This window comes from Podarcis filfolensis (genome assembly GCF_964270895.1).
Source record: "Podarcis filfolensis genome assembly, chromosome: 16".
NCBI classification, from domain to species: domain Eukaryota; kingdom Metazoa; phylum Chordata; class Lepidosauria; order Squamata; family Lacertidae; genus Podarcis; species Podarcis filfolensis.
In genome coordinates, this window is record NC_139620.1 from 11,949,454 (window position 1) to 11,975,999 (window position 26,546).

Here is a 26,546-nt window from a genome sequence, read left to right on the forward strand (position 1 = left end):
ATTTATCCTGCTGATAATGGAATTAGAGAACTCCAAATCCACCATCCCTGCCTGATAATATGCATAAAATCCAGGTTATGGAGTAAAAAAGAGGCCTCACCTGTTAGGTTGAGAACAGCTGGACTTGGGGACATCTAGGAGAGACCCCCTCCCCCCAAAATCATTGCTTTCTTGTGGCAGGATGGGGCAATCACTGGGGTGGGGGATATGGCATGGCCACTAAGACCATGGTAATACCCACCCCAGCTCGCTGCACCCCATCCAACACTCTCCACTCATCACAATATTTCCCCCCTCACTTGCTTGGCACACAGACTCCTCACACACAATGAGACCCCCAAAGCCCCCTCTCCCTTTGGGAAAGGGGAGGCTCTCAGAAGAGAACTGCCCCTTAGAGGAGTTTGCTACAAAGAGGCTCACCTTCCCCTGTTGGCGAGACCCATCACTTCCCTCTACAGCATGTGCAGAAACTGCCTTCTTGACTGTTGGACCCCCTATTAGTCAATGCGCTAAAGCTTGAGACCCATCAGCTACCTTTGCCTGGTGTAGCCGGACAGTGGAAGCTGTTTCCCGGGCTGTGGATCCTGTTGCCTTTAGACATCTTCTAGGAGCCACAGGGGAGAGCTGAGTGCAGGGTGCGGACCAAAGGTGGACAGAATATCCCAGAAAGAACACAGTGTGTCCTCCACCAGAGTGAATGGTGAGCAATGATTGGCTGAGAGTTTGAAGAGTGGTTTGAATGCTGGGAGGGAGTCGGTTGAGAGTCAGTTAGAGCCTGGAGCTCAGAGAGGGAAGAGCTGGGGGTGGATGTGAAGCAGGGTTGGTTAGATGAGTGGCATAAGAATGGAATAATAGCCATGGTTAGAACTGTAATAAAGGGACAGATAAGATACTGGGACATTTGAAACCATACACTTGTGTACTCAGAGGCATCTTGAAGTCCTCATTCAGCGTTCTTTCATAAATCAGTTGTATTCTGCCACATGCCTCTTCCTTGGCTATGTGAGGGTTGTTGACTTATTCAGATAAAAAATTACCTATGGTGGCAGTGCGGATCAAGGGGGCGTTTAGTAGAATACACAGAAAAGGCCCAGCTCACCTTTAAAAAAGTGAAAAGGTGGCACAGCGCCAGAGCGACTCAGAGCAAGGAGGGTTGGCACAACACCAGCCCCCTGCTTCCCCTGCAGTCTCACAGGAAAGGAAGCTCATTTGGAAGAGGGGCGCTGGCACCCCCAGATCCCCCCCTGCCGGGCCTGTGGCAACCAATCATGGCAGCAGCTTCATTTCACGAAGAGATGCCAACACCACAGCTGCTTCCCACAAGTTGATCAAACTTGGACATTAATTTATAACAAAGGGAAAAAGCTACACAGGAGAGCAAATTAATTAATATGAATGAATGAATGAAAACCCTATACCACTGAAAGGAAGAAAATGATCATTGGCTTTTAGCAGATCAAATAGCAGAAAAGTGTACATGCGTACCCAGCAGCTGGTAAAGTTTCTTCCACTTTGTTGGCATCCCCCTGCAAAGGAGCTCCCTCCCTGCACAGATTCAGGCTCCTTTACCCTTGGAATGACCTTCCATAGGCCAATAGTAAAAAGCAGGATAAAGCACACAAAAGGAGGCTCAAAAGGAAGGTGGACAGTGCCACCTCATGGTCACCTTTATTCCTGGACTGAGTTGTGCATGCTCACTCATTGCACACACAAGTGCGCGCACACACACTACAATCTCATTGGAGAAATGAAATCTTCCAAAAACAGTTCTTTATTGCAATTTCCAGTAGCTTGGGAGTGCTCCTGGATCCGACAGTGTCACTTGAGGCTCAGGTGGCCTCAGAGGCTCGAGGGAGTGTTTCCAAACTATGGCTGGTTCCTGTGACTTGGCCGCAGGACTCCATGCTCTGATAACTTCCAGGATGGATCACTGTAATGTGCTGTGCGTGGGACTGCCCTTGAAGACACTTCAGACTGTGCCCAGGGATGTTTTGCTGCTGGAGGCAAAACCCCCTGTGCCTGCCCCACCTCGACCCACACCACTGCCAGGCGCTCACTGTTTCCAGTAGTTTGCCACCTGTTCCTTGACCCTGATGGTACGCCCATGAATGCCACACACTCCTCCACTCGCCCCTGGGCTACCCCAAAAAAGTTGAGCAGGACAAAGATTGCAGCAAGTAGAGGAGCACGCCGCTAGGGTCAAGGAGGCGGCGGTAAGCACCTGGCAGTGGCGTGCATCTGGCTGTTAAAACCAGAAGGTTAATAGTTCGAGCCCACCCAGGGATGGCTGTGGGCAAAATTCCTGCTTTGCAGGGGGTTGGACTAGATGACCTCGGGGTCCCTTCCAACTCTACAATTCTAAGCTGCCTTATACCAAGTCCGACCCCTTGGTCCATCCTGCTCCCACATTGCCTGCACTGGCTGGCAGCGTTTCAGGCAGGGAATTGCCAGGGATTGAACCTGGGACCTGCCGCATGCAAAACAGATGCTCTACCACTGAGCTGCGTCTCTTGCCCGTAGAAGAAGAGACCATATAAGTAACAGCTTTTAGCTGGGGAGTAGGAACTACAACTCCCAGAAGTCTGTGCGGTCCGTCGTGCTCGCTGACTATAAGGACGTCAAGGTTTCCTTCTGAGCGCCGCTCGCACTTCTGGAGCGTGTCGTTTGGGGAACTGGGGAGGGAGGCGGTGTTGAGATCCGAAGTGGAGTCCTGGGAAAGACAGGGGAGAAGAGAGAAATCTGGGAAAGCTGCAGTAAGTAACTGGGGAAATAAGGATTTTGGAAAACAGGTACAGTAGTTTCATCGCCCCCAGCCAGCTACCCGTGGGGTTTCTGGATTTTTGAATCAACATCATTATGGATGGAGAAGCACCAGGTGCTGGGGGGCGTCTGCAGAATCCTCCCAGAAGAGGCAGAAAACACGGAAACCGGAGGAGACACATAGATCAGGTAAAAATACAATAGCCTTGTTAGTTGTAGCCCGCCTTGGGAGGATTCTGTTTTCCTGTACTACTTTTAAATAACAGAATAAAAGAGCTGTTTAGAAGGGAGAATTCTAAGACTGGCAACTTCTCCCGTTTCCTTGCAACCTCTAGTGAAATTTTTGCACCTGTGCCAACTTTTTAAGATACTCGAGCCCTGGAAAAGGAGGGTCTATGGAGGACAGGATTGGCCCTGCCCTCCACCTCTCCTATAACTGCAGCCTGCAACAGTGTCTGAGGCCAACAGCATCTGCAGGGCACAGCATTGGCAACCGCCTGCCCCAGGCTAGGGCTGAGGAGACCCAGGTTCAATTTCTTCCTCAACCATGAAATTCACTTTACTGGGTTGTTGGGGGAATCCGCACAATGTATGTTTCCTTGTGCTCTCTGCAGAAAATTGTGAGCATAAAATGTAAAAAAATGTGAATACTTGCCCTTTCACTGTTTGTCTCCAAACTTTGTTTCAGGATGCAGGTGTTCGCCTCTCCAAGGCTCTTTCTTATGTGCTGCGCCATGGGGCAGAGAAGTTGGGGCTACAGATGGGGCTTGGTGAGTGTTTCTGCCCTTCTACTCCCCACAACACTGCCTGGGAAAAAGAAAAGAAAAAAACCATCACCTGCTCCTGTTCTGCCAGCCACAGGACAGTTAAAGGCAGAAGAGCCCTGCCAAAAGGAAAAGCTGGCAACCCTCAAATGTGTCATTTTTTTAAAAACTGGAAGCCATTTATTGGTGGAGCAGCTTCTAAAGAAAACCTTGCCTAAAGCCCTGTTCAGATGAACCACCCACCCACTCACTAGCCCAGCTGGAATCACTTTGGGACAAACCCAGGCCCTCTGAGCAGGGAGGAAATTTTTGCGAGGAGTTCCCTGCAGAGCACAGGTGACTTGAGCAGTAGAGCCAAGTTGCAGGGAAAGGGAATTTAATTAAATCTGGAATGGAGAACCTGGTTCATCCCAAGGGCTGCATTTCCTTTCGGGCAACCTTCCGAGGGCCACATGGCAGTGGTGGGTGGGGCCATAAGCACATGTGGGCGGAGCAATAAATGTACATTTTGCACTTGTACACGGGGCTCATTTCTACACATACACTCAACCCCACCACTATTTTCTGTCTTCTATCCAGACAAGCGAGAGGCATTATCAGAGTTCAAGGGCACATTACAGTCAGCCCCAAACAGAGAGAGGCGGGGGTGGCCTGGGGAGAGTTCTGAGGGCCACATAGAAAGACCTGCAGGGCCACATTTAGGCCCTGGGCCTGAGGTTACCCACTCTTGAATTAAACTTTTAAAGATGGATTTACCTTTGTTTTCTCAAGCTGCTCTAGCATTTGGCGCCGCCCTGAATTAAAATTGCACCTGTTCCTCCATTATGCTCCATTCTCACTATTAACGTTGTGGGGAATTTATTTAAAAGCTATGTACATTTTTAGCCATGCTTTTCTCACCTCAGTCCAGCTGGCTGGCTTGACAGCGCTGTCAAAGAAGGGAGTTCTTAAACGTTTTGTTCTTCCCAAACTGCAGATGGCTTCGTGGATGTGGTGGAGGTCCTTCATCTGCCACAGTTTAAGGCCTGGACCCTGGAAGACGTGCAGCGTGTTGTGGAGACAAATGAAAAGCAGCGCTTTGCTCTACGCCCTCACCCTTCCAGCGGGCAACTCCAGATCCGGGCCAATCAAGGGCACTCGCTGCAGGTGGGGAAAAGGGTGAAGGAGTTGTCATATATGGGAACAAAAATGGGAATGAGCTCCAATTCCATGCTAAATGCCAATGTGGTATTAGCCTGAGTTTCTAGCCCTTATGAGTTGTGGAGTGGGGAACCTTGGGCCTTCCAGGCCTCTGTATCTGGCCCTTGAAACTTTTGACAGCCCTGTTTTATATTTTTGCCTGATTGGAATGTGCCTGTGAACTATTGAGTCCCTGAATATAGAGGGGTGTTTGTGAGGGTGCATAGGAACTAGCCTACTATGCCAGGATATAATTTATCCTGCTCACTTTGGAGCAGGATATAATTTATCCTGCTCTGCTCACTTTGACCTCTAACCCAGCCCATCACTGACATGAGGCCCCCAGAAGGTTGCCCCAAAACGAATGTGGCCCCTGGAAAGGGCTCCCCGCTAGCCCCTGCCTTATGGCAGCAAACTTGAAAGTATGTGGGTTCCCTCAGGTAAAACCTCATAAACTGACGATTAATGTTCCATGAACACACCAGGTGTCTGAACTGGAGTTGATCCCCCTGCTGGACCCACGGGATTTCCCAGAGGTTGTGGCCCATGGCACCTATCTGCGCCACTGGCCAGGAATTCGCCACCACGGCCTCTCGCGGATGGGGAGGACGCACATCCATTTAGCGCCAGGGTTGCCAGGGGATGGAGCTGTCCGGAGTGGTGAGCATACCGTTCCTTGAGTTGCAAATCTGTGGCCTGCAGTGCTCCAACTCCCATCCCAAAGTAGAGAAAGAAAAACACCAGCTGTGAATTGAGATTTTTGCCTAAGGACCTTCCCTGACTGGTCGGGTTGGGGGACCTCTCTGCCCAGGAAGCTCCCTTAAACCGCATCAGACCATGGGTCAATCCGGAGCAATATTGTCTAACCAGCAGTGGGGAAGCTCTGACCCACAAGCCACATCAGGTCTGCCAGGCCTCTGGATTTGGCCTGCATCCTAGAACTCATTTGTACTATACATTTAAAGCAGTACTGCACCGCTTTCAACAGTCACGGCTTCTCCCAAAGAATTCTGGGAAATGTAGTTTGTTATAGCTGTTGCACACTGCTGGAAGACCCCGTCCCCCTCACAGAGCTCCAGTTCCCAGAGCCCCCCCCCCCCAGGAAAAGAGATTGATTGTTTAACCATTCTGAGAATTGTAGCTCTGCGGCAAATATCAGAAAAAGAGGGACTATCTCCACTAAAGAGACACGATGAGAGTGGATGACAGAGGCCCTTAAATGTTTTTCCTTTCAAGGAATGAGAAGCAACTGTGACGTGGCTATAGTCATTGATGTCACCAAGGCTCTGGCCGGTAAGTGGAAAGGAACTAGAGACTGTGTGGGTTGTACGCAGTCTCTCCCTATGGTGCTAGACTCCAGCTCCAAGCATCCCTGCCTGTTGGCCATCCTGGTGGGGCTGATGGGAGTTGGAGAGCTGCAGACTCCCTTACCTCTCCTGTAGGTCAAAGGAGGAATAGGACAAGCAACCCTCTAACGCAATCCCCCAACCCTTTGCTTTGCTGAAATTTCCCATAGCCACATAGTCTGCTGCTGTGCTGGCTGTTCTTGCCATAAAACTTTGTTGTTAAGAAATGGGACTGGACTGCTGAAGGGTGTCAGACTGGGGCCAGGGACACTGGGAGACTGATCTCACTGCTTGCTAAGATGAATGACATGGGAAGGGGGAGACCAGCCTGGCTGCCACCCATCATACAGCGAAAGTGTAGCTGCAGGGAGTCTGCTTCTTCCCCTCCCTGCCAGAAAAAACTCTTGTAAGAATGTTGTGATTCAGAACTAGCATCCGATTTTGCTCTCCTCCTTCTCCCTCCCAATTGCTTTTCCTTTGATGTCGTGCCTTTTAGGTAGTCCTTTCCCTCAGGCTTGCAATCTTGCTAGTTATCATTGTAAGCAGGTTTGCTGCTCTGGGCACCTTTTTTTTTTTATCCAAAGAGTGGTGTAAAACTACTTTGAATAAATGAATGGAATCCAAACATCCTAAATTCTAGGGGGCCTTCCTCCCAGCCAGCAAAGCCCTCTCTAGAATGGACTCCAAAGTTGCCTGTCATTCATCTCGCACCACGCTTATAGGGCAGGGTGAGGAAGTGGTTCTGGGCTTAACTGCCTCTCACCTGTGAAATGTCTTCTCTGCAGATGGAATCAAGTTTTACCGCTCAGCTAATGAAGTGATCCTCACTCCTGGTGATGCCAATGGGCTGCTGCTCCCCTGCTACTTCATGGAGGCCCTACAGCTCAAGCCTAGGCGTGAGTCGGTCAGCCTGCCTCTTGCCACTCTGGCCCGGGAGTGCTTGGGCAGCTTGTCATTCATGCTGCTGCAAAACCCAGAACTTTTGAGGCGTGCTGGGTGGGCTTGGGGGAGAATGAATGAATTTTACACAAATCTCGCGAAGGATTTAGTTGCAGCTGCATTGAATTAGCACTTCCAGGTCTAGCTTGCTCTAACCCACAAGCCCTGCAGTGCTGCCTTTCTGGGCTGAGATCACAACCAGAGTCCTGCACATGTTGTTCTCTAAACCCACAGCCCTCGCCAATCCAAACCTCCCTGGAAGCCCTGGCAATCGCAAGTACTTGTGCATGACATAGTTGCTATCTCACATGATTGACAAGGGCGTTGCCCTGTCCATCTGTCAAAATTCCAAATTCCTGCACTCTGCTGCTGAGGTGGGCAGTGGCAGTGGCAGCACCAGAGTAGGATGGTTTCTGAGGAGCCGCTGTGGCCTGTTGTGACTGTTCTGCCCCAGCTTGTTTGGGCCTCCAATGCAGCTGCGATGGGCCAGCAGCTCTCAGAAGCCTAGCATCACTCTGCAGGCTACAGCGCCACCTGTTGGCAGCCAAGCAAACAGTTGCATGACAACAACCCTAAGCAAATACAAAATTGGAGAAGATTCCCACCCTTCCCCAAGTAGCTCAGGGCAGCATGCGTAGTTCTCTCCCCTCGCCAACTTTGTCTTCACAATCTTGTGACATAGGTCAGCCAGAGAGAGAGAAAGAGAGAGAGAACACAAATGAACATGACTGGCCAAAAATCCCCCCGTGAGCTTCATGGCTGGGATTGAATCTGGATGTCCCTAGCATTATAGCTACTAAGCCCAATTGCCTTTGTACATCCTCAGGACCACTTTTGTTTCATGTTCCTGCGACATGCCTTGCAACTAAAAATCAGGAGCGGAGGCTGCAATCTGTATACTGGGGCTCAATGCTTTTATGGGGAGTAACACCATGTGCTTTTTTTGTCCCCCAGGGTGTGTGTTGTCCCTCAACTGTCCTGATCCTGAGCCACTGGATGCATCTACCTCTACGTAATTTATGGCACTTACATTCATTTCAATGTAAAGGCCTTATCCAAACACTTAAAAAGAAAAGCAACTGATTACATATTGTTTGAAGTGATGATGTGAACAAAATACTGATTGTATTCGCTCGACTGATTTCCATGCCAGACCACAGACGAACTGTAGCAATTTCCGCTTTTCTGTTTCCATTGTACTTCTTTGGCATCCCTTTTCCTTGTTGGGATTCTTTTGTTTTTTGGGCTTTTCTCCAGCCTGCTGCTACCTCTCCATTATGTCTGGATGGTGCTGTTTTGGCAGCGTAAGCATCAGTACTCATATCTGAACACAGAACAGAAGGAATTATTCTCAACATCCACCTGGAAGCGAGAAGCAGAACAAAACAAAAGAGAAAACCAAGGATAGACTACCCATAAATGAGGCGGATATTGTTTTTCAAGTGAACAGTGAGATGATATGTTTATTTCACGGAGACAAAACAAGTCATTGTGGGAAAATGTGGAGAAAGGACAATGAGAAGCGTTACAAGTATGTATTTATTTATATATTTTTATAGCTCCTTGGGATAGATAACAAAAACAAAAAAAGCAAATCCCCCAGCAAAATAGACAACAATACAATTTTGTGACATCAAAATATCCTTAAATGCCCCCCACAACAATTGCTGACTTAACGCTGAGCACACACACTCCCCCCGAGTGAACTGTAGGACTAGGAAGGTTCTGCAGGCTATAGACATCCTAACATAATGCAAAAGGGCAGATATGGATTTGGGGTGAGAGGCTGGTTCCAGGAATTTGCGCATCCCCTCCCAAGAAAAAGGCATGACAAGACATCCCTCCCTCTCTACCACGATTGCCACACTCCTTAGAATACAATTCCTGCAGATCTCTGCTCCTATGCTCATATTGGGAAATATTTATCACGCCCAGTAAGTATTCCCAAGCCCTTATAGGGCACAATTGACCCCGGTTAAGAGTCTCTGATCAGACACCTCCACAAAGAGACTGGCCTAGTGTGCGGAGTTTCTGGGGGAGCCCTAGGGTGTGGAAGAAGGTCAGAGAGCTTCATGGCCTCCCGTCAGCTTATGGAAGAGTTCTTCATCCAGCGTCTGGCTCCTGTCATTTGCGCGGGTAGACAAGAAGATGTACCCGCCAATGTATTCATGCACGATCTTGCAGCCAGCAGAAATGCAGCTGAAGGCCACGTTGATGTGCTCATCAAACTCTATGGCCACCTGGGGAAAGAAGGTTAAAAGCTGAGCTTGCGGACGTCTCTTTGGGTGGTCACCTATGGTGCATATAAATCTTGTACAGGCGAATAAGCAATAAAGTTTAAAGGGTTGTTCTCTTTAGGCCAAAACTGCAGTGGGGGGCGGGGAGGAAGACATGTCCTTTTACATGTGCATTTGTCTCAAATCTAATGCAAGGATAGGCAACTTTGGTGCCCTCCAAATGTTGCTCAACTCACAACTTCCATCATCCACAGCCAATGGTCGGGGATGATGGAGCATGGAGGCAGGGGCAGCCTGTCCTGTTTTGCCACTTAAGGGGAAATGGGAAGGGCTGTGCTGTCGCCCGCACTTCCTGCCCTCTCACCTGTACTGCTACTTTGTTAGTAAGAGTCAGGGACTGGCTACGAGAAATGCATATTCAGAGAACTCAAATCCCAAGCTCCCCACCCCACTGCTGACCTGCCGGATATCCCAGTTGACGTTCCACTGGCGCATATTGCTGAACCGCCAGGTCTTCACCACGTCTCCAACGGCCAGGTCAATGCGGATCAAGCGGTTGTTGGCGATGCCCAAGATTTCGTCCTTCCGGCTGCCCTTGAACCTGCACACAAAGATGGCAAGGCTCTGCATTTTTGCTTGCATTTATAAGGTTCCTCTACTTCTAATCTAGAGGGAGTAAATAAATAACGCTAAAAGATTTTTCATTCGTGCTGTCGACACCAGTGGCAGTTCATGAAAAGGTACTTCAGTTCCCCCCAAATGGTTTTCAGGGAAGCTCAGCAGTTTCTTTACCTGACTACAAAATAAGAGATGCCAAAATCGGGAAGCGACTGCCAAACTTGAATAAACTTCATCTTGGCATCAGGGAGCGACAGCTGGGCCACGTTCTGGTAGGCCTCCAGGATGCGAGGGGTTAACTGTGAGAGTTGCAAAAGGAGAGATTAGTGCAAACCTCCTCCTTGGCCTCACAACCATTGTGCAAAAGAATTTGGTCATGGGTATCTCAGGAGGTGTGCGAATGCATGGTGAATAAACAAAGCAGCTTTGAAAAACCTACGGTAGATTTTAATTATGTGTATTTTTTAAAAAAGAAATTGGTTTGATGTTTGTGAACTGCTTAGAAGCTACTTCGGCAACTGAGAGGTATATAATAATACTAATCATGTGACCATGATGGGAGTTGTAGCCTTGAGGGCCAAAAGTTCCCCACTCCCAATCTATAGGAATGCCCCATGTTAAGACTTCAATGGATCTGATTTGTAGATTGACTTTTTCTCCTGGCAACTGCTGCCAAAGCAATCAGTCAGTGGTCAGGGTGGTTTGGGGCCGTGCGGCCCAAAATTACCTGCTTCGGTTTGAATTTCTTCTGGTAGCGAGGGGACACAAGCCACTGGGCTCCCTCGGCCTGCTGGGCAAGACGGGCGTCCGGGTTGGTTTGCTGCAGCTTCAGAAAAGACAGGATGTTCTCCACCTCGGCCTGATAGGATGAGTCTGCCATGGTCTTCCCCTTCGCTGCCAACCTACAACCCGCCATCCAACGGGCATATTGCTGCTCCTGGTGAGGGAGAGGAGGAAGACACTTGCCTTACACTGAGTTCACTCTAGCTACTCCTGCAACAGCCCCTCACCCATCCTTATACAAGGCTGTTTGGAGGAAGTCAACTGGGATGGCGTTAGATCCGAGGTCCAGGCTTTGTGGGGGCATTCTTTGTACTCGGCCTGGAAACTGCAGTTAGTACAGAATACTGCATCACAGACTATTGAGAAAACCAAGACCCTGGCCGCGTTCTCGCCATACATGCTATGATACCACTGTAAATTGCCATGGCTTCCCCCCCAAAAAATTCTGTAGTTTGTTAAGGGTGCTGAGTGTTGTTCAGAGACTCCTGTTTTGCCTCAAAGAGCTATTATTTCTTTATTGATTTATCAAGCTTATTAGATTTATAGAAAATATCAGGACGGTTCACAAAACCCACTTGCAGAGTTCCCTGGGAAGAGGGACTGATGGTGAAACCACTGGGAATTGTAAGCTCTGGGAGGGGAACGGCGGCCCACCTGTCAGAGATGCAGTGCTGCAGTTGCACTGATTTTAGATGATGACTTTCAGGGCTCCTTCCAACTATGGTAGGGTTGCCATAGTTCAAAAAGTAAAAACCAGGACTGCCCGAAAAGTTGTTGAGCTTTCTTTTTAGGAAGATCCCAAGACTGTTGACGTACGGCAGCCCTAAACTATGGTTCTAAACCGGGCTTCCCCACCACCCCACTCACATCCGAACATCGCAAGTGTACTTCGCTCATCCCGTCGGGGGAAGGTACCAAGAGCTTGATGCAAAATTTCTGGCCAGAGATGTTGACGTCCGGCACCACCTCACAGCCTGGAGTGGGGCAGAAACAGGGTTAGGAACAGTTAGAAGCTGGCATACAATGCTGTCTTATGCAGAGAATTGGGACCACTGGTCTGTCTATCCCTACACTCATGGAGCTGCACTTTCTCTTTGAGGAAAAGGGCTGGAGGCTCAGGGATAGAGCAATTTTTTTGCAGAAGGACTCGGGTTCAATTCCTCACATCTCTAGATAGTTCTGACAGGGACTCTTGGTCTGAAACCCTCGAGAGTCTCTGTGCCAGTCAGCGTAGATGATACTAAACTGGAAGGACCCAATGGTCTGATGCAGTATAAGGCAGGTTTCATATACAGTGGTACCTTGGTTTACAAACTTAATCTGTTCCAGAAGTCCGTTCTTAAACCAAAGCGTTCTTAAACCAAGGCATGCTTTCCCATAGCAGCGGGGGACTCAATTTACAAATGGAACACACTCAACATGTCCTGCTTCCAAGGCAAAGTTCACAAACCAAAACACCTACTCCCGGGTTTGCAGCGTTCTTAATCCAAGTTGTTCATAAACTAAGCTGTTCTTAAACCAAGGTACCACTGTACTCATATTTGGAGACGTGCTCCATCCTTTGTAGGCCGTACTGATGCCGGATTGGGAAAGAGGTGTTGGCAAGGTGGCTGGACTCACCTTTAAGGCTGAGTTGCTGCACAGGCTCTCCCAGAGCTTCTTCAGGACTCTTGTAGTAGGAGATGGAGGTCTCTTTGAAGATCACCCAGTACTGCTTGTAGCCCTTCAGAGTCAGCTTACGGGGCCTGTAGAGCAAAAAGGGTGACTGACAGAAGGACATGAGCTTCATCTCCTCTTCTCCCAGCTAAACACACCCAGCTCTTTCATTTGTTCCCCATAAAGCCTTGTGTTCCAAACCCTTAAACATCCTGGTCAATTCCACCCATTTTGCTAATGTCTTTAGTTGATCATAATATCCCAGCCCTTCCTGGAGATGACAGGGATTGAACCTGGGACCTTCTGCATGGAAAGCAGGTGATCTAACCACTGAGCGCCACTGCCCTTCCCCAGGATCCATTCCCTCATGAAACATACGGTTTGATAGCTCACCTGAATATTCGGAGATAATCCTTTAACTCTGGGATAACTGTGAGACTGTCCTATTTTGGAAATGACAAATATGTGTTGTTGTGGTGGTGGTGGTTTTACAGATTTCCTGTATTTATAGACTGCCTTTCAGTCTCATGGTCAAAGAAATAATAATAATAATAATAATAATAATAATAATAATAATAATAATACAAACAGCAGAAATAAAACAATGCAACATTTTGGGTTGTCTCCATCTAGGTTCTACTCCAAGCAGACCCCGTTGCAATTAATGAATGTAAATTAAGTCTGTCTATCAACTTGGGTCTACTCTGAGAAGGCCTAGCACTGAATGCAATCTTTTGGAACTCCATTCTGGTACTTATCAGAGAAATACCACCCCTCTTGTCTTCTGGACCCTGGTGGAAAGACTCCTTTTTTAACAAGCCTCTTAAGTGGAGATCTTTATTGCCGTCTGTACTGGATTTGAAATTGCTTTTTTTTACATACAAAATCTATTGTTTTACACACAGGGCATTTTTAGCTGTTTACTGATGAACATTTGTTTCTCCTTTCAAAAATTGCTTTTATATAGGTAATGTGTTTATTTATTTTACATACGGAATTGTGCAATTGTTTGCTCGTATTGTGAAACTGCTTCGAGATATTTCATGGGAGGGGATTTGTAAATGAAAATAAAATAAATAGCCCATTTCAGAAAACCCCAAAGGAAAAAGGGAACTAAATAGCAACAAAAGCAGAAGCAGCAGCTGATAGAAACCCTGCTGGCAACAACATTCAGATCAAGAGAGGGAGGCTCCAGTCAGAAAGCCTCAGCATAAGGGAAGGCAGGCCCTGTTGGGAACTTACCAGAACGTTGGGAGCTGCTGACGAACCTTCCAGTTTGACCTCCAAGGTGGCGAGGGCCTTGTCCAGGTCGTCAAGGCCAGAGTCGCCAGACTGCTCCACGGGATTGGTGTTCAAAGACAATTCGTTGATATGATACTGGAAGGAGTGAAAGCTCTGTGAATTAGCTTTGTGCAATACTGAAACTCGAGTCTCAAAACAAAGCTCTGAACACTTATTTCCTTATTTATAGAACAATTTCTTCACACCTCCTAGTGCAGGGACAGGGAAACTTTTTGAGCTCGAGGGCCGCATTCCCTTCTGAGCAACTTCCCGAGGGTCAAATGCAAGCAGTAGGCAGGGCCAGAGGCAAAAGTGTGGGATAACCAGCCTCATATAACCAACGTGCTTAATAATAATATTATAATAATTTATTATTTGTACCCCGCCCATCTGGCTGGGTTTCCCCTGCCACTCTGGGGGGCTTCCAACAAAGATTAAAAGTACATTAAAATGTCACACATTAAAAACTTCCCTGAACAGGGCTGCCTTCAGATGTCTTTTTAGGTCTAATTAATGCACGAAGGGGTTAATACCATAGAGTAAGCTGTCCTGCCAGGCTTAGCAAGGTCACATCCCCTTACCTTGGGAGGAAATGGGTAATCAAACCTATTTGTTCAACCTTTGGTCTACTAGAGAAGCTCAAGGTGTGAGGAGGTCTGAGCTGGTTGCTGCAGCTCAGAGCACATGGCTCTTACAAGCCACTGTGGAGTACCTATACCACTAATTTAGGAACTTTCAGCACTGTAACTAAGCCAAGTTTTACTTCCTGTGTAACTTTTTCTGAATGCTGTATGAAAAAGCACATGAATCTGGCCTTTGGAGAGTTTGTAAGTAAATCATTTTTTATTTTTGTTACTTACCAAGCATGTAGTCTTTTTCTATACCTAGGGGGAAACTTTGAAAAGGCTAATTTTAAAGGTCCAGCAACCTATATTTCCATGCTTTTCTTTGCTGCATGTTTTGTGATTTTAAATCTCTGCTGGGGTTCTCTCACCAAAGAGAACCCCAAACCTGGATCTTGGCATCCAGGGAATTATCCTTATATCCTATATATACCTATTTTTCCATAAACCAACAAAGCGAGTGGAGCAATTAATGTAAGTTTTCCTTTTTTGCAGTAGGCTAATTTATATACACGCTCCTGTCTCTGTCCTTCATCCAGACACCAGAGAAGCACCATCAGCATTCAAGGACTAATTCCAGCTCAGTTGGTAGAGCAAGAGACTCTTAAGCTCGGAGTCATGGGTTTGAGCCCCTCGTTGGGCAAATGATTCCTGCATTGCAAGGGGGTTGGACTAGATGACCCTTGTGGTCCCTTCCAACTCTGCAAGTCTATGATTCTAACACTCAGAAAACTTTTTGTCCAGGGAGAAAATGTTACCTGCAGAGCCGCAAACACCACCATCTCTTCCTCGGTGCAATCTGTCTCCTCTAGTAGCACAGCCCAACGCGCCTGTTCATACAGCTGGTTGATCCTCACAGCATCGTACTACATGGGAGGGAACGAGCAACAGCAGAGGCTGAGTGCCAAACCAGGGTTCAAATTTCACCTCCTCCAGGAAGTTAAGTGCATTTTTATCCCACCTGTCTTCCTGTCTAGGTGGAATACAAGATCTTCCCTTACATCAGGGCTGGGGAACTTGTGGTCCTCCAGATGTTGGGACTCCAACTCCCATCAGGCCCCAACCAGTATGGCCAATGGTCAGAGATGATGGAAGCTGGGAGACCAGCAACACCTGGAGGGCCACAGTTCCCCTCTGCTCTGCCTTACACATTAAAAAGCAAAGGGTGGGGACTTGCTCTGCAAGTAACCCTCTACAAATTGGTGGTTCCCTGTGGCATACACTCCAAGGCAAATAGATGTTTTAAAATGCTAAATATGTAACATACTAAACATGTTACAGACGATGGGCAGAGCAACTCGAGGTTTACCGACACCTTTTAAAAAACCTGTTTTCATGTTTTGCTCCCTGGTCATTAGGACCAGAAGCTCCCCAAGTCGCGAGTAGAAACGCACCTACACACACACAAAGACAACTGAGATCCTCAGAAGGATTTTGGAGCAGCCACCAGCTTAGGGGATGCATATTATTTTTTACAGAAACAAGTGGGGTAAGGCTGAAGGCCCAGATCCGAGGGGAGCACTGACCTTGGGCTCCAGGTCAAAGAAGCTGTAATATTTGAAACGTAGCCACAAACAATCGTTTTCTTTCACTTCTTGCTGCAGCAAAGTCCGCGATGAGTCCAGCCACCTGGGAGAGAAATCCACTCTTAATTACAAACATGGAATTCCAACCAGCGCTTGAATCTCTCCTGCAAAATACTGTGTTTCGTTTCATCCAGCAGTATACAAATTTTGTTAGATCAATTAACACAGTTTCCCCATTTGCGTAGTAGATAAGCAGATACCACTCTCTATCTAGCAAAGTATCTCAAACTCTTGCATTCAAGACTGTGGCGGACCTTGGGGTCTCAAATTACAGCGGTGCCCTGTGCAACGCCAAAATTCGGGGATCCCGCCTTTTGCCTTCCCTTCTACATCATAGTAGTCCTAACAGTTTGCCCAAGCCAGCTAGCCCTCTTCTCCTTACCTGCTGTTGATCTGAGTTTTCTCGGAGAGGGAGCCTGGCCGGTGCATCTGCAAGATCTGATCAGGTGTCAGTCCAGTTTGACTGACTGACAGCATCCTGTAGCAGGCCTCGGTTTCGGCACTGTCCGAGAAGTGAGCCGGCATGCTGCGGAACAGCTGCTGCTCTGCACCTGGTGACAGAACAGAATGGCGGAGGAGTCATGGCTGTGGAATTGGGCAGCCTGTATAATTTGTCCTCTTGAGAAGGATCATCATATGACCTTGGCTTGTTCAACTAGATGCAGCTGAATTTCTGGTCTCCATGCAGCGAGAATAAATTACCTCGGAAGAGACCCGGTTCCAAAGAGAGAAGTGCCTCCCATGGAATCACAGAATTTTACAGCTGAATGACCTTGGAGGTCATTCCTGCTCAGTGTAGGAATCTTGCAATAGCAGCATCCCTGAAAGCCTCTACTTAAACACCTCCAGTGCCTACCACCTCTTGAGGCAGACGCTTCCATGGTGAAAACAGCTCTTGCCATCAGGATGCTTCTCCTAATGCAGAAGTAGCCTTCCAGAGCGGGGCCTTTTCAGTTGTGGCTCCTCATCTGTTGAATGCTCTCTCCAGTGAGGTCCACCTGGTGCCTTCACTGACATCTTTCCTTTTTTTCCAGGTTTTTCATAGACTGAGATAATGTTGCTTTATCCTATTTCCAGTGAATCCTGAAGCTACACACTTTTGCACAGGCAGGTGCATGCACAAATGTACACACACACACACACACACACAGTCAGTCATTTGGACACCCCTAAGTTCCTTACTTGCTGGCAATCGCACCCCAGTCAGGTCATGGCTTGCTACAGAGCTCCTCTCTTTGTCCTTCTGCTTCCGCTTCTCCTTCTCCTCTGGCGCACGCAGTAACGACAGCTCTTCGTAGTGACGGATACCTGCAGAGGGGCAGAGGCTGCATGAGTCCTTTATTCAGGCTAATCATAGCCAGATAAATTCAATTCAGTTTGCATTTAAAGGCAAACATCCCTAATTCTCACTTTCCTAAAGAATCTGAGAACCAAAACACAACCATCTTCAGAATTTATACTTCTATGAACAGACCCTCCAAGTGTCCCTATTTTCCAGGGACAGTTCCAGATTTACAGAAGCCGTCCCAGTTTCTGATTTGATCCTGGAATGTCTCACTTTTCCTTAGGATGTCCTTATTTTCATTGGATAAATGTTGGAAGGTATGGAGTTATGCAACCCCGAGCCAAAGAGATAAGTAACTATACAACCTTTAGAAGACATCTGAAGGCAGCCCTATGTAGGGAAGTTTCTTTTAATGTTTTATTATGTTTTTATATATGTTGGAAGCTGCCCAGAGTGGCTGGGGCAAGCCAATCAGATGAGTGGGGTATAAATATTATTATTATTGAATAGGGCGTACCTATTTTCATTGGATAAATGTTGGAGGGTATGTATAAATACAGTGGTACCACGGGTTACATATGCTTCAGGTTACATATGCTTCAGGTTACAGACTCCGCTAACCCAGAAATAGTACCTCGGGTTAAGAATTTGCTTCAGGATGAGAACAGGAATCGTGCTCCAGCAGCGCGGCAGCAGCTGGAGGCCCCATTAGCTAAAGTGGTGCTTCAGGTTAAGAACACTTTCAGGTTAAGAACGGACCTCCGGAATGAATTAAGTACTTAACCTGAGGTACCACTGTAGTGGCAAACAAAAGTATAAACTCTACAATTCTATTTTTCTAAGGGTGACTAGCTGCATAGGAGGGCAGGGAGCAGGATTAATTGTGCAGAGGAGAAAATTCCAGCCGTTGTAGCTTTCTCTGCCCCTGCACAATGAATATAAACGTAGTTGCCCTGCCTGTGTTTGGGGCCAGGCACCCTACCCTCCTCTGATGTTTAAACCATAAGGCTTGGAAACATAGCATTAGAAAGCCCAATCTCTGAAACTGAACCAGCTGGACAGGCACTAAGCAAAAGGTCACCAACCTTTTGGGTACAGTGAGCCCCATTGCAACGTTCAGAAAGTGCTTTGCGATAAGACAAAATGGCTGCCGGGAGGGAGTGGAACAGCACAAAATGGCTGCCACATCTAAATTATCACAGAAACAGATACGAACACAACATAGTGTGGGTATGCCCAACACCCCACATGCATCCCCATGCTTCCTCACAGAGAGAAGCTCTTTACACCTCTCTCTCCTCTGTTCAAAACAGAAGGGAGAGCAGGGGCATCCAGTTAAATGTGGGCACGTTTAAAGGGCCATGTACAATGGTCAAGCCAGTTCAAACAGCATACTGTCCAACTTTTATGGAGCCAAAACTGGGATGCGCATCTTCCTGGATCTGCTCCCGGGTGAGTCACATGACCCGCACAGTGCTCTCAACCTGAAAAGTGTTCCGCCCCCCCCCCCAGGGTCAGATTTTGCATGGTGCCTGAAAACATGCAAGATCATGACACCCAAAATGGCCACTGCGATCTCATGTGAAAAAATGGGATGACCCTTTTTTCTGGGGTACTTGGGAGGTATGAAACAGGAATTGAGCTGGAAGAGCAAACTGTCTCTAGTGTATTTTGGGTTTTTGAGGAGATACTGGGTGCCCATGGGCCTCGCACTGGCAACCCTTGCACTAAATAACATTTCAGAGCTTTGGAGACAAGCGCTTGCCCTCCTTGCTGCTCCCAGGCGATGCTCTGAGCCTCTTGTGGTGCTCACCAAGTATCTTGCAGAGGTCGGCAACTGTGCGGAAGACTGGCTGGGCAAAGTTTGCCCGGATCCTGACTTTGCAGCGATTTGGTAGGGAAAGCAGTATAGGCTTGTGCTGGGGAGTGAACCGAAGTTTGGCATCAGCCAAGATCCCGTATTTATCCAGGCTCCAGTTGGTCTTCAGCAGCCAAAGTTTCTTCTGCTCCCACCACAGGGCATGATCTGACCAGTCCCTCTGAAGCTCTGGAAGCAGGAAAGTTGAGGCAGGGGACACCCTTTAGCATTAGCATCAAGACACAGGCCCAGAGAATACAGTACTGAAAATAATAAATAATCCAGGGTCGCTTGATTTAAATGAGCGTTGGGGAACCTTTTTCCACCCGAGGGCCGCATTCCCTTCTACACAACCTTCTGGGGTCCACATGCCAGTAGGGTCAGAGGCAAAAGCGGGCAAAGCAAAAAAATGTACATTTTACCTTTGTACAGGAGGCTAGTCTTCACATATACTCTTTATCTTCCAACCAGACAAGCAAAAGGCATTGTCAGAGTTCCGGCACATCTCAAGCGGGTGCCATTGCCATTATAAGAGAACGAGGTGCTCACGGTTAGTTCTGGCACCTCTTTTTCTAGAAAAATAGCACTGGCTCAAGGACATATTTCAGCCAGGGGAAAAATACACTCAAGGAGGGCACGAAGCAAGGCCAACAAGGGATGTGGCCTGAGGATAGAGGGTGTGACCTGCAGAGAGTCCCAAAGGCCAGACAGAGGCCTGAGGGGCTACATTTGGCCCTATAGCCTGAGGTTGCCAACTCCTGATTTAAACCACTGTAGTTCGCTAAGGGTGCTGAGAGATGTGAGAAGACCCCTTTTCCTCTCACAGAGCTACAATTTCCAGAGTTCCCTGGAAACAGGGCTTAGCTGTTAAAGCATTCTGGGAATTGTAGGTCTGTGAGAGAACAAGGAGGGTCTCCTAACAACTCTCAGCACTCTTAACAAACTACAGTTCCCAGGATTCTTTGGGGGGAAGCCATGACTGTTAAAGTGGTTTAACAGGGCTTGAAATGTATTGGGTAGGTGTGGTATCAGTTTTGTTGTTCCTTATGACACTGGCAATGACAGACTATTATCTTGTGTACTGCCCTGAGATTTTTGGACAAAGGGCGGTATATAAACTTAATAAATAAATATTATTATTTTATTAATTAACATGGAATACCAATATGTGATCTTGTGTGAATGGCATTTAGCTTTACCCTTTCGCATCCCACTACTTAAACAGAATTGAAGTTCTTCAGGTTCCTTAGACGAGGTAAAGATCAGCTGAAGTTAAACCAAACCCAATTCCTGCATTTGTTTCTTGACCACCCCGAAGTTCCTTGTCTTTGTTTCCATTAAACATCCACCAAGTAAGAATAAGAGAAAACTTTCCTTTCTGAGAGAGAGAGAGAGGGAGAAGGAACCCTGGTTTTTAACGGCTCCATTTCCCCCATTTTCTCTGTGCTCCGTGCATTAAGTTGACATGGTACAGCCACTTTGCAAGGACTGTGCCACCTCAGAAACAGCTGTCAAAATGGCCCTAGCCCTGTTCAGCTAAGAATAGCTTGGTTAGTTCTGGGCCTACTTATCACATCACCCTCCAAGTGGGTTGTAAGGGGAACTAGCACCAGTTCCCCTGAAAATGACAGGCTCTAAGCTTATACATACTGCTTATCTAAGCAGTGCCAGAAACCCACACAGGAAAAGGATCCGACCACAATTCCCCCACCCCCACTGAGTCACAATTATTCTCCCAAACACACACAAATGGGTCCAGGAGTATCCTTTGTACACACCATAGAAGAATCCTGGGAACTGTAGTTTGTTAAGGGCGCTGGGCATTCTACCTCTGTGGGAGGAAACTGCAGTTCCCAGGATTCGGGGTGTGTGCTTTAAATATATGTTGTATACGCAGGCTGAGTTGGATATCACCCTCTTTCAACAAGAAAAGCGGTGAGGGAAAACATATTGGAAGACGTACTTAATTTATCCACAATCTGCAGCATTATGCCGCCGATATGCATGTTGCCGGTGACCCGGAGGGTGACTGGGTCAGCTTCGGGTCCCAGATCTTCCACAAAGGCTCTGAGCTCCCAAGAGTCATCAATGTATTCCCCACTGGCTGTTTTCAGCCCAGCCATGGTGAGAGCCCTAGAGAGGAGAGGATACAAGGGTTGAGAGAAAGAAAAAGCACCGACAGTTCATTTCCAGGCTCAATTCAAGAAGCTCCTGCTACCGTTCCAAGCCTTAAACCTGTGGCAGGAAACCATTTTCATATTGGAGGGGCCACATTGTCTTCTGGGCAACCTTCCGAGGGCCACATGCAGGGGCACCAATTCCAGGGGGCCTGGGCACCCAGAAATGTGTTTCTGTGGGTGCTCAGCCTCCAATCCCCCCCACACACACCGCTGCCCGCCGCCACAGTAGGTGGAGTTCCTTGGGAGGAGGGACTGAGTCTGAGAATTGTAGTTCTGGGAGGGGAATGAGGGGGGCGTGTCTCCTAACAACTCCCAGCACCCATAACAGACTACATTTCCCAGGATTATTGAGTGGGGGGGGGGCATGATTGTTTACAGTGGAATGATTCTGCTTTAAACATACTGTATAGAGTAGATGACGTCTACAGGGGAAGGAATAGCATAGTTGAATACTTTTGTGTCAAAACAAAAGACAAAACCACTCCTGGAAATTTTATTTTTTAAAACTGAAGCCTAGCATATTTCAGGGAGAGGCCCAGCCCTGTGCAATACACTCTCCATATTTACAACCTGCAAGCCAGGTTTGACAAGTAACCCATTTCTTCCTGTGTGGTTTGAAATCAAGCAGCATAATCTTCCATGCACCCAGAGCAAGGCTCACTCCTACCAGCAGGATGGAACAGAACTGGGTAAGACACTTCCTGTCAAAGGCCTTGTCTAGACTGCTATAATCTCCAGCTTCTTGTCTTCCTTCCTTTCTTGGTACTATGATGTCTCCTCTCCAGTTGTGCTAAATTTGTCTTTTGCTCATGTTACAATGAGTCATGATGGACCCAAAGCCTCGACTATGAGCTGCATGGAACGCTGCCCTTCAAGTTTCTAGTCCTCTCTGAACTCTCCAAACTAAGTGCATTGTTCCCCATGCCCCAAAGGTGGCAGAACAAGGCCACCAATAGATTGTTCAGGGTGCTGCATGACAGGTGTGGGGAACCTTTGGCCAAACAGATGCTGCTGAACTCCAGTCCCATCATGCACAGCCATTGGCCATGCTTTCTGGGGCTGACGAGAGTTGTTCAGTGGTACCTCGGGTCACAGACCAGGACCTGAGCATGACAGCAACTCTTGGGTAGCTCAGAACATGAGACTCTAAATCTCAGGGTTGTGGGTTTGAGCCCCATGCTGGGCAAAATATTCCTGCATTGCAGGGGGTTAAACAAGATGACCCTCATGGTCCCTTCCAGCTCTACATTTCCATGATTCCCACCTGCACTTCCCAGAAACGTATTCAGAGGCAGAACCGGCTGGTGATCCTGATCCAGGCCGAGAGCAAATTTGGTTTCTGTGCGGTCTGCCCTGAGTGGGAGACAGGAGTGTTTAGAACGAATATCGTCCAACCAGCATTGTGGAATCTGCTTCCTATTACTGGTCCTTCAATTATCACCTTTAGCCCTATTTTTTTGCGTTGCGTGTGGCTTTCCTTTTGGGGTGATGGTAACGTGTGTCTGAGTGGCAAGGGGTTACCATTATACTGTCCCAATTTTGACATCCATTCCAGTAGTCATGGGGAGGGAGATTCTTATTTGTGGGGTAAGACTGCTCATCACTGTTTTCAGCCTCCCCACTTCACAAGAAATCGCTGTATACCTTTCTACCGAGCCCTCTGTTGTGGCAGTGCTAATACTGAATGGCAGGTCAGTCCAAAGCAAGACCATAGTCATCATAATGTGATTGCAGATGAAGGGGCAGATCTGACATGAACCACTAAGACCTGGGGGTGCGGGGTGAGCTTGGTGGGTCTAACCTAACTGCATTGTGCCTTCCTGGGTATATGGTGCAGCATCAGGCCCAACTGGAAGTTTGGAGATGGAGCTGCCCATAAGAGCTCCCATCTCCTCCATTAGGAAATGTCTTGATCTCAGGGCAAGCATACAGCATCTGTGTCTAGTGTTGGAGCAGAGATACAAACTGGGGATACTGCTGACTGAACAGGCCCAGGTGGATTTTAACCTGATGTTGGAGGATGCCAGGACATTTGTGATTTTAACATCCACCCGGAGGCCGTGGGGGCACTCAGGGCTTGATGGCCTTCACAGCCACCTTGAAGGAGTCTGAAACGATCAATGACACAAGACGCCAAGCAGAGCATATGCTCGATGTAGCCTTTGCCTTGAGTGATGTTGTGGGTGGTCTGAAGTGGTGTCTGTGTGCTCTGCTCCCCTCTAATTAAGTCTGGCTTGGTGGTGGCAATTTGGCCCTGCAGGGGTGGTGGACCTGTGCAGATGGTCTGCCCTTGGAGAGAGGGATGGGTTCCTGGGAGATCTTCCAGCAGAGAAACCAGAGGATCCTGTCAAAGCCCTGGTCTTGTTGGGGAATGGTGAGATGCGACGGACAGGAGTCAGGATCATCCTTGAGCTTGTTTTCCAGCATTACACAGCCCAGCTGGCTCCCTGGTACTTTTGGGAGCTAAGGGCTATGAAGCAAACTGGATGAAAAGTAGAGTGGCTAAAAAGGAAGGGCAGCTGGGCCAAAATCAGGGGAATTGGGACTGTGTAGCTTGTTCCTGTCCAGTTCCAGTATTGTTGCTGCTTAGGTTACATACACACCAATTCCTGGGAATTGTAGTTTAAGCATCCTGGATCCTATAGCTCTTTGGGGATAAACTAGAGTTCCCAGAATTATTTAGGGGAAACCATGTGCTTTAACTATATGGTGTGTATGCAAGCCAACGTCATAGGTTTGTTCCATCCCATTTTGTTCAGACTTTTTGAAAGAACTCACAGAAAGCTCGCATTTAAGCTTTATGCGTCTCGTACACGCTTTACATAAAATACACATTTCCCCTCCAAATCTTTTCAGTTCATTTTCCTGTAAAGTACACATTTTGTACACTTATTTTTCCATTAGATGTATTTCTGTGCACGCATGAAAACTGTATTGCAAAATTCAGAGGAGTGTGCAATCTGACTGGGAATTGCGCTACAGTCCACAGACAAGTTGAGTAGCATTGGATTGGGTCATTCCACTGGAAAAAGGTAGAGCAAGTTTCTCCTTCTTCCCCTTCATTTTTAAAGCATGTATTTTTACATTTTGCTTATGGGGAAGCAAAGTACAAGTGCTGGTAAGACCTCCACCATCCATCATCTTAATTTGACTCAGTGGCAAACAAACCTATAAATTTGCAGTGCCCAAAGACATTTGAAGTCATTTTAAGCAACACCCCCCTAGACACATACAATCCACATCATCAAGTGTCAGCTATGATTACAACCGTTTCCAGGAAAACCCACAAGCCCTTTAGCATATTATCAAGAGCAAAGGTGACCCTCCTCTTCTTTACAAGTGGGCACAGTAAGAAGTGGGATCCTAATCTCTCTCTCTTGTGCGTGGGTGGTGCCATTTTGGCCCAACAGAGATTGGCGCTCACAGCCTGAGCATCAGAAATAGAAGGAAGTAGAGGCATTTCACTTCCTCCAGGGCAAGCGACTGGGTATTTTACAGGGGATGTTCCCTTTGTCCTGGATTAAATAACCTAGAGAATAAAATAGCACAAGTATGATAATGCTCCCTAAGAGAAATTGGGTGCTTATGAACTGGAGATGAAGAGGTCTCCTAGCATTTTTTAATGTGCTTAATTTATCTTGGGTCAGCTTGTTGTTAGATGCACAGGAGGCAGGGTCTGTACAGCCAACCTGCCAAAATGCTTAAACTGTAGAAGGATCCTCAGAGATACGCAGAGTAAGGCAGGCCAGCATTTAAATCCCATGTGAAGTCCTGCTGTAGTCAACAGTTTTAACCAAACAATTGAGAAATAGTTGAACTAGAATTTATCACCAAATTTGATTCCAATTTATTCGGGGCTCATTCGTAGCCAATGCTCTCCCACCCACCCTGCAACACGAGATTTAAAGTCAGGAGGATTTGTATTATTGCCAATCCCTTCCGATGTGAAAGGTCACTGTGCTTACAGTGGTCATTAGACTTTTGCGCAGAATTACCACAGGCTAGAATAAGCTCTTCCCTTCCAGAGTTTCTTTCCCCCTACTGTTTGCTATTTTACTCTCTGTGCCAAGTACAAGGATTGGAGAACCTGTGGCCTGCTGCATGTTCGCTGGACTCCAGCTCCTATCATCCTCGACCATTGGTCATGCTGGCTGGTACTAATGGGAGATGAAGTCTAACCACGCCAGGAACGGTGGCAGAATCTCCATCCCTGCAGAGGAGAACATGTGAGGAAGTGTGCTCTGACCTACATAAGATTCTGCCACAAAATAAAGAACAGCCCTGTTGGAGGAGATCAATGGTCTATCCAATTCAACATCCTTCTTCCCACAGTGGAAAACCAGATACTTCCAGGAAGTCCACGAGGAGGGCTGGAAAGCAATCGCTCTCTCCTGTTGTGGGGCACCTAGTTCAAGTGATGGCTCCACCACAGTTGGACTTCAATGGAGAGGCCCCATGGGTTTGTGCACAAGTGAGCCTGTCTAGGAATAATTGAGAGAAGAAGGAGCTTCCTCTTCTTAATCTGTCAAAACTAAACCCGTAAGCCATAAACCAGATAAGAACCCTACCTTGAGGCTGCGGTCTCTACGCAAAGAGCTCTTTGGACACCAGCGTGGACCAAGAGGGTTCGGGGATTTCTGTGGACTGCTCAGTTGTCTTGCTGGCGTTTCCACAAGGCCCCTCAGCTCAGGGCGTTTCTCTGCACTCCCCCACCTCTTATCAACTTCCTCCCTGCATGTGTGACACACACACACCGGAACTGCCGCTTGCTCAAAAGTGGAAGTCATTTTTGCAACCTCGTGTTTGCTCTGAGCTGGAAGCTTTTATAGCTCTGTGGGTGGGTCAGGCACTCGGCCAAGCACGGACTTGCCAGGATTGTTTAGAGCTGTATTTCAAACACACACCCCTCAACACATATACGTACCTGCGACCAGGTCACGGCTTCCGTTTTAACAAGATGTGCAAGCAGGGGACAGCAGCCTGCCCCCTGTTGGCTACAAGGGGTAAGAGCACCCAACCATGGGGCTATTTAAAAAATAAAAAACCATTAAGGGAATGCTTTTTACACACACACACACAAAGGTAGATGGGCTGGATGAACATCTGCAGCAGAATGATTGTGCACAGTGGTCAATATTAATTAAAGACTGCAGCTGGGGGGAATTGTTTTTGAGTGTGACCATGTAACACACACACACAGCTCCTTGCAAACAGAAAATCAGCACATCAGTAAAAGGGCTGATGTGCTACTCTTATACACACAATGGAATTTTCTTGACACAGGGAAGTACAGTGGTACCGCAGTTTACGAACTTAATTTGTTCCGGAAGTCCGTTCTTAAACCGAAACCGTTCCTAAACCGAGGCGCACTTTCCCTAATGAGGCCTCCCGCTGCCGGTGCCCTTCCACCGTTCAGATTCCATTCTTAGGTAAAGTTCGCAAACCGGGACA

General features: G+C 47.6%; 2 protein-coding genes across 7 annotated transcripts; one reads left to right on the plus strand and one right to left on the minus strand.

Annotated features, from left to right (window-relative positions):
- The first annotated feature begins 21 nt into the window (after positions 1-21).
- TRPT1 (tRNA phosphotransferase 1) lies at positions 22-14,413 on the plus strand. Of its 4 annotated transcripts, none has more exons than XR_014542829.1 (8): positions 22-2,949; positions 3,449-3,530; positions 4,501-4,670; positions 5,189-5,363; positions 5,940-5,996; positions 6,835-6,945; positions 7,943-9,286; positions 10,540-14,413. XR_014542829.1 is itself a non-coding variant. In XM_083591736.1 (7 exons), the coding sequence occupies exons 1-7, from the start codon at positions 2,857-2,859 to the stop codon at positions 8,002-8,004; spliced, it is 750 nt and encodes a 249-aa protein (XP_083447862.1). In that variant the 5' UTR covers positions 22-2,856; the 3' UTR covers positions 8,005-9,330. The 4 variants fall into 4 exon arrangements, 2 of the variants coding, with proteins under 2 accessions (XP_083447862.1, XP_083447861.1); XR_014542830.1 differs by having other exon boundaries at positions 7,943-9,253; positions 10,288-14,413; XM_083591736.1 differs by lacking the exon at positions 10,540-14,413 and having other exon boundaries at positions 7,943-9,330.
- Positions 8,510-25,852, minus strand: FERMT3 (FERM domain containing kindlin 3). 3 transcript variants are annotated; one of them, XM_083591717.1, is made up of 15 exons: positions 25,664-25,852; positions 20,879-21,048; positions 18,871-19,104; positions 16,955-17,080; positions 16,155-16,323; positions 15,713-15,815; positions 14,945-15,052; positions 13,525-13,659; positions 12,676-12,725; positions 12,247-12,371; positions 11,494-11,600; positions 10,571-10,780; positions 10,018-10,142; positions 9,685-9,826; positions 8,510-9,228 (listed from the first exon to the last, which is right to left on the minus strand). In XM_083591717.1, the coding sequence occupies exons 2-15, from the start codon at positions 21,036-21,038 to the stop codon at positions 9,049-9,051; spliced, it is 1,974 nt and encodes a 657-aa protein (XP_083447843.1). In that variant the 5' UTR covers positions 21,039-21,048; positions 25,664-25,852; the 3' UTR covers positions 8,510-9,048. The 3 variants fall into 3 exon arrangements, with proteins under 3 accessions (XP_083447843.1, XP_083447844.1, XP_083447845.1); XM_083591718.1 differs by lacking the exons at positions 20,879-21,048; positions 25,664-25,852 and adding an exon at positions 19,338-19,890; XM_083591719.1 differs by lacking the exons at positions 18,871-19,104; positions 20,879-21,048; positions 25,664-25,852 and adding an exon at positions 18,143-18,180.
- Between the last annotated feature and the right edge of the window lie 694 nt (positions 25,853-26,546).

Bases quoted from the DNA above. Each gene is read 5' to 3' on its own strand.
- TRPT1 (XM_083591735.1), top strand. From the start codon at position 2,857: ATGGATGGAGAAGCACCAGGTGCTGGGGGGCGTCTGCAGAATCCTCCC. The intron at 4,671-5,188 runs GTGGGGAAAAGG...TGAACACACCAG, and splicing joins ATCAAGGGCACTCGCTGCAG to GTGTCTGAACTGGAGTTGAT. The intron at 5,364-5,939 runs GTGAGCATACCG...TTTCCTTTCAAG, and splicing joins GGATGGAGCTGTCCGGAGTG to GAATGAGAAGCAACTGTGAC.
- FERMT3 (XM_083591717.1), bottom strand. From the start codon at position 21,038: ATGGCTGGGCTGAAAACAGCCAGTGGGGAATACATTGATGACTCTTGG. The intron at 17,081-18,870 runs GTGAGCACCACA...GCCCCTCTGCAG, and splicing joins CGACCTCTGCAAGATACTTG to GTATCCGTCACTACGAAGAG. The intron at 9,827-10,017 runs GTAAAGAAACTG...CTTTGTGTGCAG, and splicing joins ATCTCTTATTTTGTAGTCAG to GTTCAAGGGCAGCCGGAAGG.